Source organism: Ornithorhynchus anatinus, chromosome X1 (genome assembly GCF_004115215.2).
Source record: "Ornithorhynchus anatinus isolate Pmale09 chromosome X1, mOrnAna1.pri.v4, whole genome shotgun sequence".
NCBI classification, from domain to species: domain Eukaryota; kingdom Metazoa; phylum Chordata; class Mammalia; order Monotremata; family Ornithorhynchidae; genus Ornithorhynchus; species Ornithorhynchus anatinus.
This window is the reverse complement of record NC_041749.1, coordinates 97,831,629-97,846,181: the sequence shown is the minus strand read 5'-3', so window position 1 is coordinate 97,846,181 and position 14,553 is coordinate 97,831,629. Positions and strand designations below refer to the sequence as shown.

General features: G+C 45.8%; 1 protein-coding gene across 4 annotated transcripts in view; it reads right to left on the bottom strand.

The window, feature by feature from the left end:
• The window catches only part of CRBN (cereblon), a 42,297-nt gene extending 31,048 nt beyond the window's left edge, over positions 1 to 11,249 (bottom strand). For 2 of the 4 annotated variants that reach the window (XM_029051860.1, XM_039910180.1), the window contains exons 1-3: positions 11,158 to 11,249; positions 1,260 to 1,372; positions 419 to 621 (exon numbers count right to left, since the gene is read on the bottom strand). In XM_029051860.1, the coding sequence (XP_028907693.1) occupies positions 419 to 621; positions 1,260 to 1,372; positions 11,158 to 11,224 (383 nt within the window). In that variant the 5' untranslated portion in view covers positions 11,225 to 11,249. Of the gene's footprint in view, positions 1 to 418; positions 622 to 1,259; positions 1,373 to 10,823; positions 10,937 to 11,157 lie in introns of those variants that run through there. The other 2 variants (XM_029051861.1, XM_029051862.2) reach the window with 2 other exon arrangements.
• Between the last annotated feature and the right edge of the window lie 3,304 nt (positions 11,250 to 14,553).

The window sequence follows — 14,553 nt, the reverse complement described above, 5'->3', positions numbered from 1 at the left end:
AACTGATGCTGAAACTCCTACGAGGGGCAAGTCCTATTATCAGGGCAACAAATCAGAGGGCACACAGCATGAAGCAGGAGAAACAGACACTTTTGGGAGAGAGGGTGCTCACTAACTGGTGGCTGAGCCGAAGCTCCTTGCAAACCAGATCAGCAGATTTTCTCCAAGTACCCCAGAAGGAAAACTTTATCCACAGAGAACCAACTGAATGTTTGCTCAGGTATGGGGTGGGGGGTGGGGGTGGGGGGGGGAGGTGTCTTCCAAGGTGCCCAACAAAGTTTTCATTGTGTACTGTTCATCTCAGATGTAGCAGATGTCAAAATCTTTTTCCACCTTAAAATAGGGTTGCCATATGCAAGCCAAGGTCAGCAATATACATGTGCTCACTGTATCAATTAAATCCATTGAAGTACTTTACCTGTATGCAAGGACTGCAAATGTTCTATCTTTCTGAATTAAATTGCGCACCATGCTAACCTCTTGAGGGTGAAAAAGCTGAAGTGGTAATGTTTGTCCGGGAATCAACATCACCATCACCTGTGGCAACACCGGAATCACCTGACAACTGTCATCATCATGTAAAGTCCTGCCATGAAATTCTTCCATATCAGACCCCAGATACTATTTAAGAAAGAACACATAAACACAGCAGACCTATGAATACGAAAGCCAAATGTTTACAGTGCAAACATCTGTGACTAGGACCTTTTACAGATGAATCAATGGGGAAAAAAATGCTTATTTCCAGAACATTACTAGAATGGTCATTTAAGTCTCTGCTTCCTTATACCATCAGTTCCAGCGACTGCAGTGTTCTCTCTCTGCTTAAAACCCAACTGAGATCATAAATTCTCACCCTCTGTATTTCTAAAGTTATTCATAAAAGACTCAACATGTTAATATGCTGGGGGGGGGGGACCCTAAATATTTTGGGTGGGGAAATGTTTATCCCTCGACCAAGTTACTCGAGAAAGAGAAAAATTTAGTTCAAACAGTAGTGCAAAAATATTATTCACAGGTGGTGAACACCACTCCAAATATCACTCTGATTTATGAATTTCAGTTCTCCTCAAGGGCTTGTATGTTTTTACCTACACCTGCTTCCAAATTCCATTTTAAGAACGTTCATGCTCGCTGGTATTTCCTAAGCTTCCCCATATATGTGGGGGTCATGCATTCTTCACAACTGCTCAAAACATAGTCAATGGCCCTCTTTAGTTTCCTTGGCTATCAATAGATCTAAGGTTAAAAATATATACCACGTGAGAAGTCGGCAAGCTGGTGTCAAAATTTATGACGGATGGTTTTCTGGCTTCCTTTCTGTCCTGTTCTTCAACTTCCATCTCATTTTCATCCTCTTCCTCGCTTTCTACTAAAAAAATGGAAAGAGAGTATTATGAAAAACCTGGGAACTAGACAGGCCCAAATGAAACGGAATGAAAATGCAGAATGACAGCTAAGCATCTTTCACCAAAGTGTCCGTGGTAGGATCATTAAAACATAAGGGACAGAAGGTCTGGCCACTTAGACATATTACTGAAGTCACGGCCACTCCATGGCTTATGAGTAAATGCCAGGGGATTAGGAGACAGATGAAACAAGTAGTATGTGCTGCCTATATAAAACACTTTAGATAGCTTAGCACCATTTTCGGCCCCATGGTTTATAGTGTAATTATTGGTCCTATCCCCCTGTCGCTCTGAGTCAGACTGGGGATAAACGCCTACTAGAGAAGCAGCGTGGCCTAGCGGAAAGAGCACGGGGCCGGGAGTCTGAGGACCTGAGTTCTATTCCTGGCTCGGCCAACTGCTTGCTGTGTGACCTCGGGCAAGTCGCTTAACTTCTCCGAGCCTCAGTTTTATCAACTGTAAAACAGGGATTAAATGCCTGTTCTCCCTCCTATTAGACTGTGAGTCCCGTACGGGATGGGGACTGTGTTCATTCATTCAATCGTATTTATTGAGCGCTCTGTGCAGAGCACTATACTAAGCGCTTGGGGGAGTACAATATAACAACTACCAGACACATTCCTGCCCACAACGAGCTCAAAGTCTAGAGGGGGAGACAGACATTAATATAAATAGGTAAATAAATTACAGCTATATACAGATATCTACATATGTGCTGTGGGGACTGTGTCCGACCTAATTAACTAGTACCTACCCCAGCGCTTAGAACAGAGTTTGACACACATTTTTTAACAAATGCCATAAAAAACTCTCAAAACAAACAAAAAAACTAGATGGTTCGTTAAGTGGACAGTTAGAATTTATATGAATTATTCAGCTAACATGTAGACTGTAAGCTCCTTGTGGGCAGGGATCTCATCTACCAACTCTGCTGTACTGTCCTCTCCCAAATGTCTAACACAGTACTCTGGCACACAGTACTCAATAAATACCGTTGACTCTATCACCCACAAGATTCAAAGTGTAAATAAGGGGCTCCAGAAGAGGGTGCTTGAGGCTCTTGTTTTAGGATTCAAGTTATCTTCTCATGTGTGGGCAGGGAACATGTCCACCAACGTCACTGTACTCTCCCAAGCTCTGCACACAGTAAGTGCTCAATAAATACAATTGATTGACCTCTCGGGCTCTTTATTTACTACGTTTATATTTAATATTTCTGGCCATATCCTACAAGAAAAAAAGCTTTTTGATACTTTCACTATAGCAATCACAATTGATTTTAAGGAACGACAACAGAATAGACTACAACCTCCATAGAATGGAAGTTTTGTTCATCCAGGCAACAGGGTAACTAAGTTCTTATAGTTCTTTCTCAAAGAGATCCATATATAGTAGCTCCGCAAAACTGGTCTCTCGAATTTTCGTAAAACAACTTTACTGTTCAACAGAAGCTCTCATGGCAAGGTTTTGCATAGGATAATTTGGACACTTTTTGAATACGGGGAGTCCCTTACTTAGAAAACGCCGCTGACTCAATGGTGATGGAAACACACAAATACGGGCAATTTCACAAAGCCATGTTTCTTTTTCCCTATAGTATCACGTGATGGGGCGTCTCGTTGATTGACTTTTCTTGATGCCTGACAATACTGTACTAGACATTGAAGCAGCAAACTGAAAAATGTAGGATAGTGAGCTGAGGCAGGAGCTAGCCAGCGGGTATACGGAAGCGTCTTTACAATATGGTCAAGTGAAAAGAGCACAGAATGGGGAGTCAGAAGCACTGGATTGCCTGCTGCGTGATTTTGGGTGAGTCATTTCACTTCTCTGTGCCTCAGTTTCCTCATCTGTAAAATGGGGATTAAAATACCTGTCCTTATCTCCCTTAGAGACGATGATTGTGTCATACCTGACTGCATAATGATGATGATAATAATAATAATAATAATAATAATAATAATAATGGTATTTGTTAAGTGCTTACTATGTGCCAAGCACTGTGGTAGACACAGAATAATCAGGTTGTCCCATGTGGGAATCAGAGTTTTAATCTCCATTTTACAGATGAGGTAACTGAGGCACGGAAAAGTTAAGCGGCTTGCCCAAGGTCCCACTGCAGACAAGTGGTGGAGCCGGGATTAGAACCCACATCTTCTGACTCCCAAGCCTGTGGTCTTTCCATTAAGCCACGCTATATCTACCCCAAAGCTCAACACATAGTACACACTTAACGAATGCCACTTTTTATAGTCTTAAACCACAACTTACAGCAAGGTGTTGGAGGTAAGAGGTCCTTCAAATGGAATCGTAGGCAATTAAGTACTAAATCCACAAAAAGTGTTTGGTGGTTATTAAATAAATATCATTAGTAGGTATTAGAGAAGTCCATATTTGGTTATTAAGGTTCATAACTTTTTTAAATTTTTACTATTTTAAATTGTGAAGTGAACTGAGAGTTTATTATAAAATACTAGCTTTTTGCCAAAGCTCACGTTAAAGAAAACTGGTGCTGTAATACTTATCCATTCTGACACCATGCACACACGCATAAATAGTTTCTTTCGATAACGTGGCATGGCGAACCCAAGCAGGTTGGTGTTTTTGGAAGAACGTTCCCCAACTCCCTAATCGTGCCCTAGTCAAAATGCATAGGGAAAGCACACATTATGTCAGAACTGAGTGTACGTACTGTTCTTAATTGGCAGAATTTTTTTCAAAATAGAAGGCCTCAACAACCTAACCGCCCAATTTCCATCGAATAATGTAACATGGCTGTAAATAACAGTGTTTTCCAAGAGCACACTTATACTTTCGTATATGACGTGCACTTCAAACTTTTTTAATTAAAAAAAAGGACCTCTCTACTTCCCTAAGTGAAATAAACACATCCTAAATTGAAATTTTTTTAAATAGATCTTGATCGGATAATGACTCGATCTACAGCATTTACTGAGTGTTTACTATGTCCAGAGTACCATACTACAGAATTAGAAGACATGATTGTTGCTCTCAAGAAGTTTACAATCTAGTCAGGGAGATTGACACTAAAATCGGTTACAGATGGGAGGAAGAAGGAATGGGACTATATACAGGAGTTAGAGCTTCAATAAGGTATGTGAGGACTGAAAGCTCCTCCCGGGCTATCAATTCTGTAGTACTCTACCCTCCCAAGCGCTTAGTACAGCTCTCTGCAGAGAGTAAGTTTTCAATAAACACACTGATATAAATGCATAAATTCATTCATTCAATAGTATTTATTGAGCACTTACTATGTGCAGAGCACTGTACTAAGCGCTTGGAATGTACAAATCAGTAACAGATAGAGACAGTCCCTGCCCTTTGACGGGCTTACAGTCTAATCGGGGGAGATGGACAGACAAGAACAAAAGCAGTAAATAGAATACAACTCTCATAGCACAAAAGTGCTTGGGGGCAAAGAGGAGCAGAAGTGGCAGTTGAGGATTTAACTGGGGACAAAATAAATTAATCAAGAAAGACTTCCTGGAGATGAAGTTTCAGGAGGGCTTTAAAAATTGGGGAGGGCTACCGTCGGAAAATTTGAAAGGAGAGGGAGTCTCGGGCAAAGGGGAGAGTGTGGGCAATAAGTCGAGATGGGGAGAAATGAGACTAAGGTAACGTGAGTAGGTTAGTGGGGGGGGGGGGGTGAAGAGTGTGAGCTGGAGCACAGTGGGAGAAGAGAGTAGATAAGTAATGGGGAAATGACTGATCGAGTATCTTAAAGCCAATGGTTAAGTATCTGCTCGTTGCGGAGAGGAATGGGCAACCATTTGAGGTTTTTGAGGAGTGGAGAAACACATACCAAATGATGTTTTAGAAGAATGACCCAGGCAGCTGCATGAATCAATCAAAGGTATTTGTTGGGTACTTCCCGTGCGCAGAGCAATGTACTAAGCGCTTGGAAAAGTACAACAGATGGTAGATGTTATCCCTTATCACAGGGAATTTAGTCTAAGGGGGAGACAGACATCAAAATAAATTACATATAGGGGAAACAGGAGAATATAAGGATGTGTACATAAATGCTGTACAGCCGGGCTGAGTATCAAAGTGCTCAAGGAGTAAACGGCCGAGTGCATACATGACACCGAGGGGAGAGGAGATAGGGGAATGCGGCTTTAGTCAGCGAAGGGCTCTTGGTGATGTGTTTCCAGGAGGGTTTTAAGGTGGGGAGAGTGGTGGACTCTCGGATGTCAAGGGTGATCTATCCAGGGCAAGTTCTACTAGTATACTTACGAGCTGACTACAATTAATTCTTTACAAGTCATCAGTGGATGGTTTGTGGATTACAGTTTCACCCCCTGGAAGGTATCTAGCATATTCGCTCCAGGATATCAGAGTGCTTCAACAAAGACCTCTTATGTCTCCTCAGTTTGCAGTGGGTTGGAACCAGGGAGAAGTCCTTTACCACGACCCCTGATTGCCTGGGGCCTCTCAATTATCAACCCTATTTTCAGGGGTGGAATGCAATGGTTTAAAGCCCGTCAAGACCTCAGAAACAGGAAACTCTTCGTGACAGGGTGCAGAGTTCTTGTGTGTCTTGAAGGAAGGAATGAAGTCTGGACTGGAGAAGGGTAAGACGAGTGAGGAGGCCGATGCCGATGGTTAAAAGTCAAACCAAGAAATATTAGCAAGGAGAAGCAGCGTGGCCTAAGAGAAACGGCACAGGCTGGGAGAGGGAAGGGGAGGGGGGTGTCATCAGAGGACTTGTCTGCTGTGTGACCTTGGGCAAGTCACTTCGCTTCTCTTTGTCCCTCAGTTACCTCATCTGTAAAATGGGGATTAAGACTGTGAGCACTATGTGAGACAGGGACTGTGTCTGACCCAATTATCTTGTATCTACCCCAGCGCATAGTACAGTGCCTGGCACATAATAAGCAGCTAACAACAACGACAAAAAAGCACCCACAAAGCATGGTAGCCATTTGGATGGAGAGAAAGGGGTGGCTCCTAGAACTACTGTGGAAGAAAAACTGACATGATTTGGCTACAAAGTATGTGAGCCTGTTGTGGGCGGGGACTGTCTCTCTGTTGCTGAACTGTACTTTTCATTCATTCATTCATTCATTCAATAGTATTTATTGAGCGCTTACTATGTGCAGAGCACTGTACTAAGCGCTTGGAATGTACATATCGGTAACAGATAGAGACAGTCCCTGCCCTTTGACAGGCTTACAGTCTAATCGGGGAAGATGGACAGACAAGAACAATAGCAATAAATAGAATACAATTCTCATAGCACAAAAGTGCTTGGGGGCAAAGAGGAGCAGAAGTGGCAGTTGAGGATATAAACTGGGGACAAAATAAATTAATCAAGAAAGATTTCCTGGAGGTGAAGTTTCAGGAGGGCTTTAAAAATTGGGGAGAGCTACCGTCGGTAAATTTGAAAGGAGAGGGAGTCTCAGGCACAGGGGAGAGTGTGGGCAATAAGTCAAGATGGGGAGAAATGAGACTGAGGTACCGTGAGTAGGTTAGTTTGGAGGGGGGGGGTGAAGAGTGTGAGCTGGAGCACAGTGGGAGAAGAGAGTAGATAAGTATTGGGGAAATGACTGATCGAGTATCTTAAAGCCAATGGTTAAGTATCTGCTCATTGCGGATAGTAAGCAGCTAACAACAACGACAAAAAAGCGCCCACAAAGCATGGTAGCCATTTGGATGGAGAGAAATGGGTGGCTCCTTGAACTACTGTGGAAGAAAAACTGACATGATTTGGCTACAAAGTATGTGCGCCTGTTGTGGGCGGGGACTGTCTCTCTGTTGCTGAACTGTACTTTTCAAGCACTTAGTACAATGCCCTGCACAGTAAGCGCTCAATAAATATGACTGAATGAATGAAAGTATGGGGGGGGGGGGGTGAAAGAGAGGGAGGAGGCAAGGAAAATGCCAAGATAGGATCTTAAGAAATCAGGAAAATGGTGAGGGAAATAATCTGGGAGGGGAGATGAGGAACTAAGTTTTGGTCACCCTGAGCTTGAGCTGTCAGTGGTACCTCCATGAGGAGATATCCTGGAGGCAGGAACGCAGAGGACTGTGAGAAGTCAAAGCTAGTGAGGTAGTGGAAGTAATTGAAGACATGGGACGAGACGAGCTCCTCAAAGGATTAAGCGTAACAGGGAATGTGTCTACCAAATCTGTTATACTGCGCTCTCCCAATCATTCAGTACAGCGCTATGCACACGTTACGCATACAATACCACTGAATGATTAATTGATTGATTGAGGAGGAGACCTAGGACAAAGCCTTGAGGTCTGCCCACGGTTAGGGAGCAGGAGGCAAGGAAGGGTTGGCAAAAGAGACAGAGAAAGAACCAGGAATAGACTGGGCAAGAAAATCCAAGGTTAGATAGGGAGCAGCCCACACTGTTGAAGGCGGCCGAGAAGTTGAGAAGATTTAGGATAGAGTGACCTCGAAGACAGCAGTTTCGGTGGCCTGAAGAGGGTTGAACCAGATTATAGCATGGTAACAAGGGAGTCGGAGAAGTGGAGGCAGTGGTGGGATATGGTTCTTTCTAGGAGTCTGGGTAGGAATGAGACATGGGAGATGGGGTAACAGCTGGAGGGTGAAATGGGATGCAGAGAAGGTATTTTTAGGGAGTGGGGAGAAGTGAACGCTTTTAAAGGCAGAGGGGAAATGTGCCCTCAGAGAGCCAGTGTTCGAAGATGGCGGTCAGATAGGGAGTGGGAGTAAGGGTTTTTTTGGAGGTGAGAAGGAATGGGGTTGGAGGCACATTTGGAAGGCGTAGATTTTGAAAGCAGGTGGGAGATTTCTCGAGAGACAGCAAAGGAGGAGAGTGGATGTGGGGATGAGAGTTAAGGATCTGAGAGAGGGGCTTTGGACACTTGTCAGCCACATTCATTCTTAGTTAATACCCTACTTAATATGCTTGAAAGACATATCTACAACGTCCATTTCTTAAGATTAAAAATGGCACTCTTTGTGAAAATCTAATCCTCAAAACGTAAAATGGTTTTCAAGTAAAATTATTGAGAAAATTCTGTATTCGAGAAAAGGAAAAATTCTGTCATCCACAGAATACATGCCTATAATCCCAAGGATACAGCCGTTTTACCAACAACTGAATACTGATTTGGATAATTTCTGAATTCCGCTCTCTCCCATTCTCTCATTTATACCAGTGTTGCCGGTGAATCATCAATACATTTTCTTAGTTCACTAAAACAGATACAACAGGTACAAAAATACTACTGAAACTGAAGCAAGTCACTGTATACAGATGCTGATTTGCTCAAGGTTTGCGTATACAGGGAGGAATTAAATAATTTATAAAAAAGACTTGGGCTCCCCGTCCCCCCATTTTGGGTCATATCTGGGTTCATTTACTGACCTTCCAGATACTCACAAACAAGATACACAAGAACTACTTCTGCCCAAAGTGCAATATTTGAAATTTCAAAGTGTGGAATACACTTTTTCAAATGGAAAGAAAATGTACTGGATATTTTCCCCAACCTTCCATATTTAAATCGGTGTGGTTCTCTAATACTGCCCAAGGTATCTTTTGGATGGATTTGCTGGCACATAACCCAATGCTTCTCAGTGACTATTTTGGATTCCTAGAGACTAATGGATTTCTTTCTCAACTGAAAATTATTAATAGGGATGAGAATGAGTAATGAGGTAATATTCTTGCCTCCTCATCCTAGAAAAAGGAACCATATGATTTCATCTTGTGGCAAGATGGCCTATCACGTCATATTAATGTTCCCTTAAAATATAAAAAATGTTCATGAAGCTAAATGGTTCCTAAATCCAAGGCAATCAAAACCCGAAATAACTGTAAAAAGGAAAAATCCATATGCTATCCCTCCTCTTTTTTTTTTTCTCCCACCAAATCTGGGAGCTCTCGATTTGAATTCTAAAGACACAAAATGGTAGTTCTACTTTGTCTTAATAAGAGGAGTTTAAAAGATCATTTTAATGGTAAGAATGAAACTGCATAATAATTATATTCTATCTTTTATTAATGGTATTTGTTAGGTGCTTACTACGTGTCAAGCGCTGCGGTTGATACAAGTTAATTAGGCTGGGTACAGTCCCTGTCCCATATGGAGCGCACAGTCTAAATAAAAGTCTTCCACCGTCTCTAAACGGGTACTTTCAAGATGGTGGTTTCTTCCCAGAAGAATCTAGCTAAAAATCCATCTGCCAATACTAAATTCTGCTTATCAGATCGTAGTTTACCAGATCAGGAGAGGGCTCTCTTGTAATATGGAGAATAGGTTCTTTTTTACTCAATGGATTTTCAATCCTGCAAGAAAAAACTCCCAAATCTACGGCCGCTTTAAAAACCAAAGTCAGCACTATTTCAAAAGCATTATTAGCAGATTAACATAATTGGATGCTCCGATCTTGGGTTACCGTTGCCAAAATACATATACCAACTGTTCAAAGTATTACTTAGATGCAACTGGAAGCCAGCGATGGAGAATGACTCATTTTATTGCAGAAGTGCGATGTAATTGTCAAACGAGCACCAGTGTCTTTACGTTTTCTAAACTTTATCCCCCAAACCCTGAAATTACTTTACTTTTTTTTTTTCTTTAAGTCATCCCACCGGGTGAGTGGAAACTCCAAACGGCCTAGTGCGCAACTGACACTTAACGTGAACTTGGTAGCTCGGGATTTATGAACAACAACCTAAAAGAAAGTCAAATCTGTCCATCGCCTTAAAAGTACTCGAAACTATGTATTCCACCGATTATCTCTTTTTTCCGGGGAAGGTGGTGTTCTATTCTACCATGAAAGTAAACGAGCTGTGCCTTCTGTTCGGCAGACCTAAAGAATTCAAAGATCACTTCCTGGTTTTCTGGGGGATGTCCACAGAAAACCGATACCTAGAGACTACGGAAGCGATTAAAAATCAAAACAAACACACGCACACGTTTTTTTAAAATCGAGAGAAAGGATTCATTTGACGTTCCCTACCGCTTGCTTGGGTGCCACCCCGCAGGGCCTGGCGAGGAAAGCATCAGATCCTCAAATATACTATAGTCTTAGTTTTGCCTTACTAGAAATTAACAGTAGCATCGAGGTGGGAGTGAAAGAGAAAGTGGTGATCGCTCATCGGACACTGCAACAGATCTGAACACCAAGCAGTAAGGCCGGGCATGCAGTTCTGCCTATTTTAATTTATATTTTGGGGGGGGGGGGGGTTGTCCCAGAACTTAAACTTTGGCAAACCGCCCGGAGTGATGCAAATCTTTTTCGCAAAAGAGTGGGTACAAAAACACGAGAGGCTCCATGCATCAACGCTTCTGGAAAAAAAGAAAATCCCGAAGGCTTTTTGAGACAGAGAAAGCCACCCCCGCACCCCCCCACCCCGAGACGCTAGGGGAAGGTCACGGTGCGGGGAAGAGGGCCCCCATCTTTCTTACCCGCGTCCGACTCCTCCTTCACGGGGCGGCACCATCCCCGTCCTCATGGGAACCTCGGCTCTTCCCAGATTCCGCCTCCAACCTGGCCCTCCTTTCTTCCCTAGCTGCCGCCCGCGGCCCGTCTCCTCGCCTCTCGGCCTCCCCTTTCCAAGTCTTAGTCCCCCCGCCCCGACCGGGCCACACCACCACACACGGCGTCGGGGTCGGTCGGTCGGTCTGCCTGCCTGCCTGCCCGCCCGGGGGCCTGAGGCGGGCGGGCGGACGGATGGATGGGCGGGCGGGCCGCCTCTCTCCCTCCCCCAGCCCTGGGCCCCCGGGAGCCGGCGGGGATTACCAGAGACGAGCTGCATCCGATTGCCCATGTTGTCCCCAGGCCGCCCTCCGCCTCGTTCGTCGGCCATGTCTGTTTACCCGCAGAGGAGGCTGGGAAGTGGGCGGCCGCCTCCCCCCCCAGCCGCCCGCCCGGGCCAGGCCCTGCCCCTGCCCCCGCCCCCGCCAACAGCGCTCTCCCCCGAACGGGAGGTCTGCTCCCGCCACCTTCACTCATTCGATCGTATTTACTGAGCGCTTACTGTGTGCGGAGCACCGTACTGAGCGCTTGGAAGGAACCATTCGGCAACACATAGGGACAATCCCTACCCGACCCGCCTCGGGCCTCGGACCGCTGCTCCCTTAGGCCTCAGTGGCAAGAGCCCGGGCTCGGGAGGCAGAGGGCATTCATTCATTCACTCAATAGTATTTATTGAGCGTTCACTACGTGCAGAGCACTGTCCTAAGCGCTTGGAAAGGACCATTCGGCAACACATAGAGACGATCCTTACCCGACCCACTTCGGGCCTCAGGCCTCAGACGGCATCTCCCCTGGCTCAGTGGCAAGATCCCAGGCTTGGGAGGCAGAGGTCATTCATTCATTCATTCACTCAACAGTATTTATTGAGCGTTTACTATGTGCAGAGCACTGTACTAAGCGCTTGGAATGTACCATTCGGCAACAGATAGAGACAGTCCCTGCCCAATGATGGGCTCACAGTCACAGTCTAAACGGGGGAGACAGCAAAGCAAAACAAAACAACATCAAGATGAACAGAATCAAGGAGACATACACCTCATTAACAAAATAAATAGGCTAATAAATATATACAAATGAGCACAGTGCTGAAGGGAGGGGAAGGGGGAAGAGCAGAGGGTGGGAGAGGAGGGGGAGCAGAGGGTGCCTCAGTGACCTCATCTGTAAAATGTGGATGGTATTTGTTGGTATTTGTTAAGCACTTACTATGTGCAGAGCACTGTTCTAAGCACTGTAGTAGACACAGGGTAATCAGGTTGTCCCACGTGAGGCTCACAGTCTTCATCCCCATTATACAGATGAGGTAACTGAGGCACAGAGAAGTGAAGTGGCTTGCCCACAGTCACACAGCTGACAAGTGGCAGAGCCGGAATTCGAACCCATGATCTCTGACTCCCAAGCCCAGGCTCTTTCCACTGAGCCATGCTGTGAGCCCTACATGGGACAACCTGATCACCTTGTATCTACCGCCAGCGCTTAGAACAGTGCTTGGCACATAGTAAGGGCTTAAATACCAACATTATTATCTCCCTCAAGCCTCGGGCGGCGCCTCCTGGCCCACTGGCTCCACCGAGGCCTATGTGGCCATATCCCTACCGTGGGTTGATTCACTTTCTGGGAAGCAGGGTGGCTCAGTGGAAAGAGCCTCGGCTTCGGAGTCAGAGGTCATGGGTTCTAATCCCAGCTCTGCCACTTGTCAGTTGTGTGACTGTGGGCAAGTCACTTCACTTCTCTGTGCCTCAGTTACCTCATCTGTAAAATGGGGATGAAGACTGTGAGCCTCACGTGGGACAACGTGATTACCCTGTATCTACCCCAGTGCAGCAGAGAGATCAAGGAGGATTAGAATGGAGTAGGAGCCATTGGATTCGGCAATGAGGAGGTCATGGGTGCCTTTGACACTGTCGACCATCCCCTCCTCCTCCATACCTTATCTCACCTTGGCTTCACGGACTCCATCCTCTCCTGGTTCTCCTCTTATCTCTCTGGCCAGTCATTCTCGGTTTCCTTCGCAGGCGCCTCCTCCCCCTCCCATCCTTTAACTGTTGGAGTTCCTCAAGGGTCAGTTCTTGGCCCTCTTCTGTTCTCCATTTACACTCACTCCCTTGGTGAACTCATTCGCTCTCACAGCTTTGACTACCATCTCTACGCAGATGACACACAGATCTACATCTCCCCCCCGTCCTCTCCCCCTCCCTTCAGGCTCGCATCTCCTCCTGCCTCCAGGATGTCTCCACCTGGATGTCGGCCCACCACCTAAAACTCAACGTGAGCAAGACTGAGCTCTTCATCTTCCCTCCCAAGCCTGGTCCTCTCCCAGACTTCCCTATCATCATGGATGGCACGACCATCCTCAGTGGGTGTCTCTCAGGCCCGCAATCTCGGTGTCATCCTTGACTCGTCTCTCTCGTTCACCCCACACATCGGTCTGTTACCGAGACCTGCCGGTTTCACCTTTACAGTATCGCCAAGATCCACCCTTTCCTCTCCACCCTAACGGTTACCTTACTGCTACAGGCTCTTGTTGTATCCTGGCTAGACTACTGTGTCAGCCTTCTCTCTGAACTCCCTTCCTCCTCTCTCGCCCCGCTCCAGTCTATTCTTCACTCTGCTGCCCGGCTCATCTTCCTGCAGAAACGATCTGGGCAGGTCACTCCCCTTCTTAAACACCTCCAGTGGTTACCTATCAACCTTATGAGAAGCAGCGTGGCTCAGTGGAAAGAGCACGGGCTTTGGAGTCAGGGCTCATGAGTTCGAATCCCAGCTCTGCCACTTGTCGGCTGTGTGACTGTGGGCAAGTCACTTAACTTCTCTGGGCCTCAGTTCCCTCATCTGTAAAATGGGGATTAAGATTGTGAGCCCCACGTGGGACAACCTGATTCCCCTATGTCTACCCCAGCGCTTAGAACAGTGCTCGGCACATAGTAAGCGCTTAACAAATACCAACATTATTAACCTCCGCTCCAAACAAAAACTCCTCACTCTAGGCTTCAAGGCTCTCCATCACCTTGCCCCTTCCTACCTCTCCTCCCTTCTCTCTTTCGACCGCCCACCCCGCACGCTCCGCTCCTCTGCCGCCCACCTCCTCACTGTCCCTCGGTCTCGCCTATCCCGCCGTCGACCCCTGGGCCACGTCCTCCCGCGGTCCTGGAATGCCCTCCCTCCTCACCTCCGCCAAACTAATTCTCTTCCCCTCTTCAAAACCCTACTGAAAACTCACCTCCTCCAAGAGGCCTTCCCAGACTCAGCTCCCCTTCTCCCTCTACTCCCTCTACTGCCCCCCCTTCACCTCTCCACAGCTCCCCATTTCCCTCTGCTCCTCCCCCTCTCCCTTCCCATCCCCTCAGCACTGTACTCGTCTGCTCAACTGTATATATTTTCATTACCCTATTTATTTTGTTAATGAAATGTACATCGCCTCGATTCTATTTAGTTGCCATTGTTTTTACGAGATGTTCTTCCCCTCGACTGTATTTATTGCCATTGTTCTTGTCTGTCTGTCTCCCCCGATTAGACTGTAAGCCCGTCAAACGGTAGGGACTGTCTCTATCTGTTGCCGACTTGTTCATTCCAAGCGCTTAGTACAGTGCTCTGCACATAGTAAGTGCTCAATAAATACTATTGAATGAATGAATGAATAGTAAGCACTTAACAAATACCAAC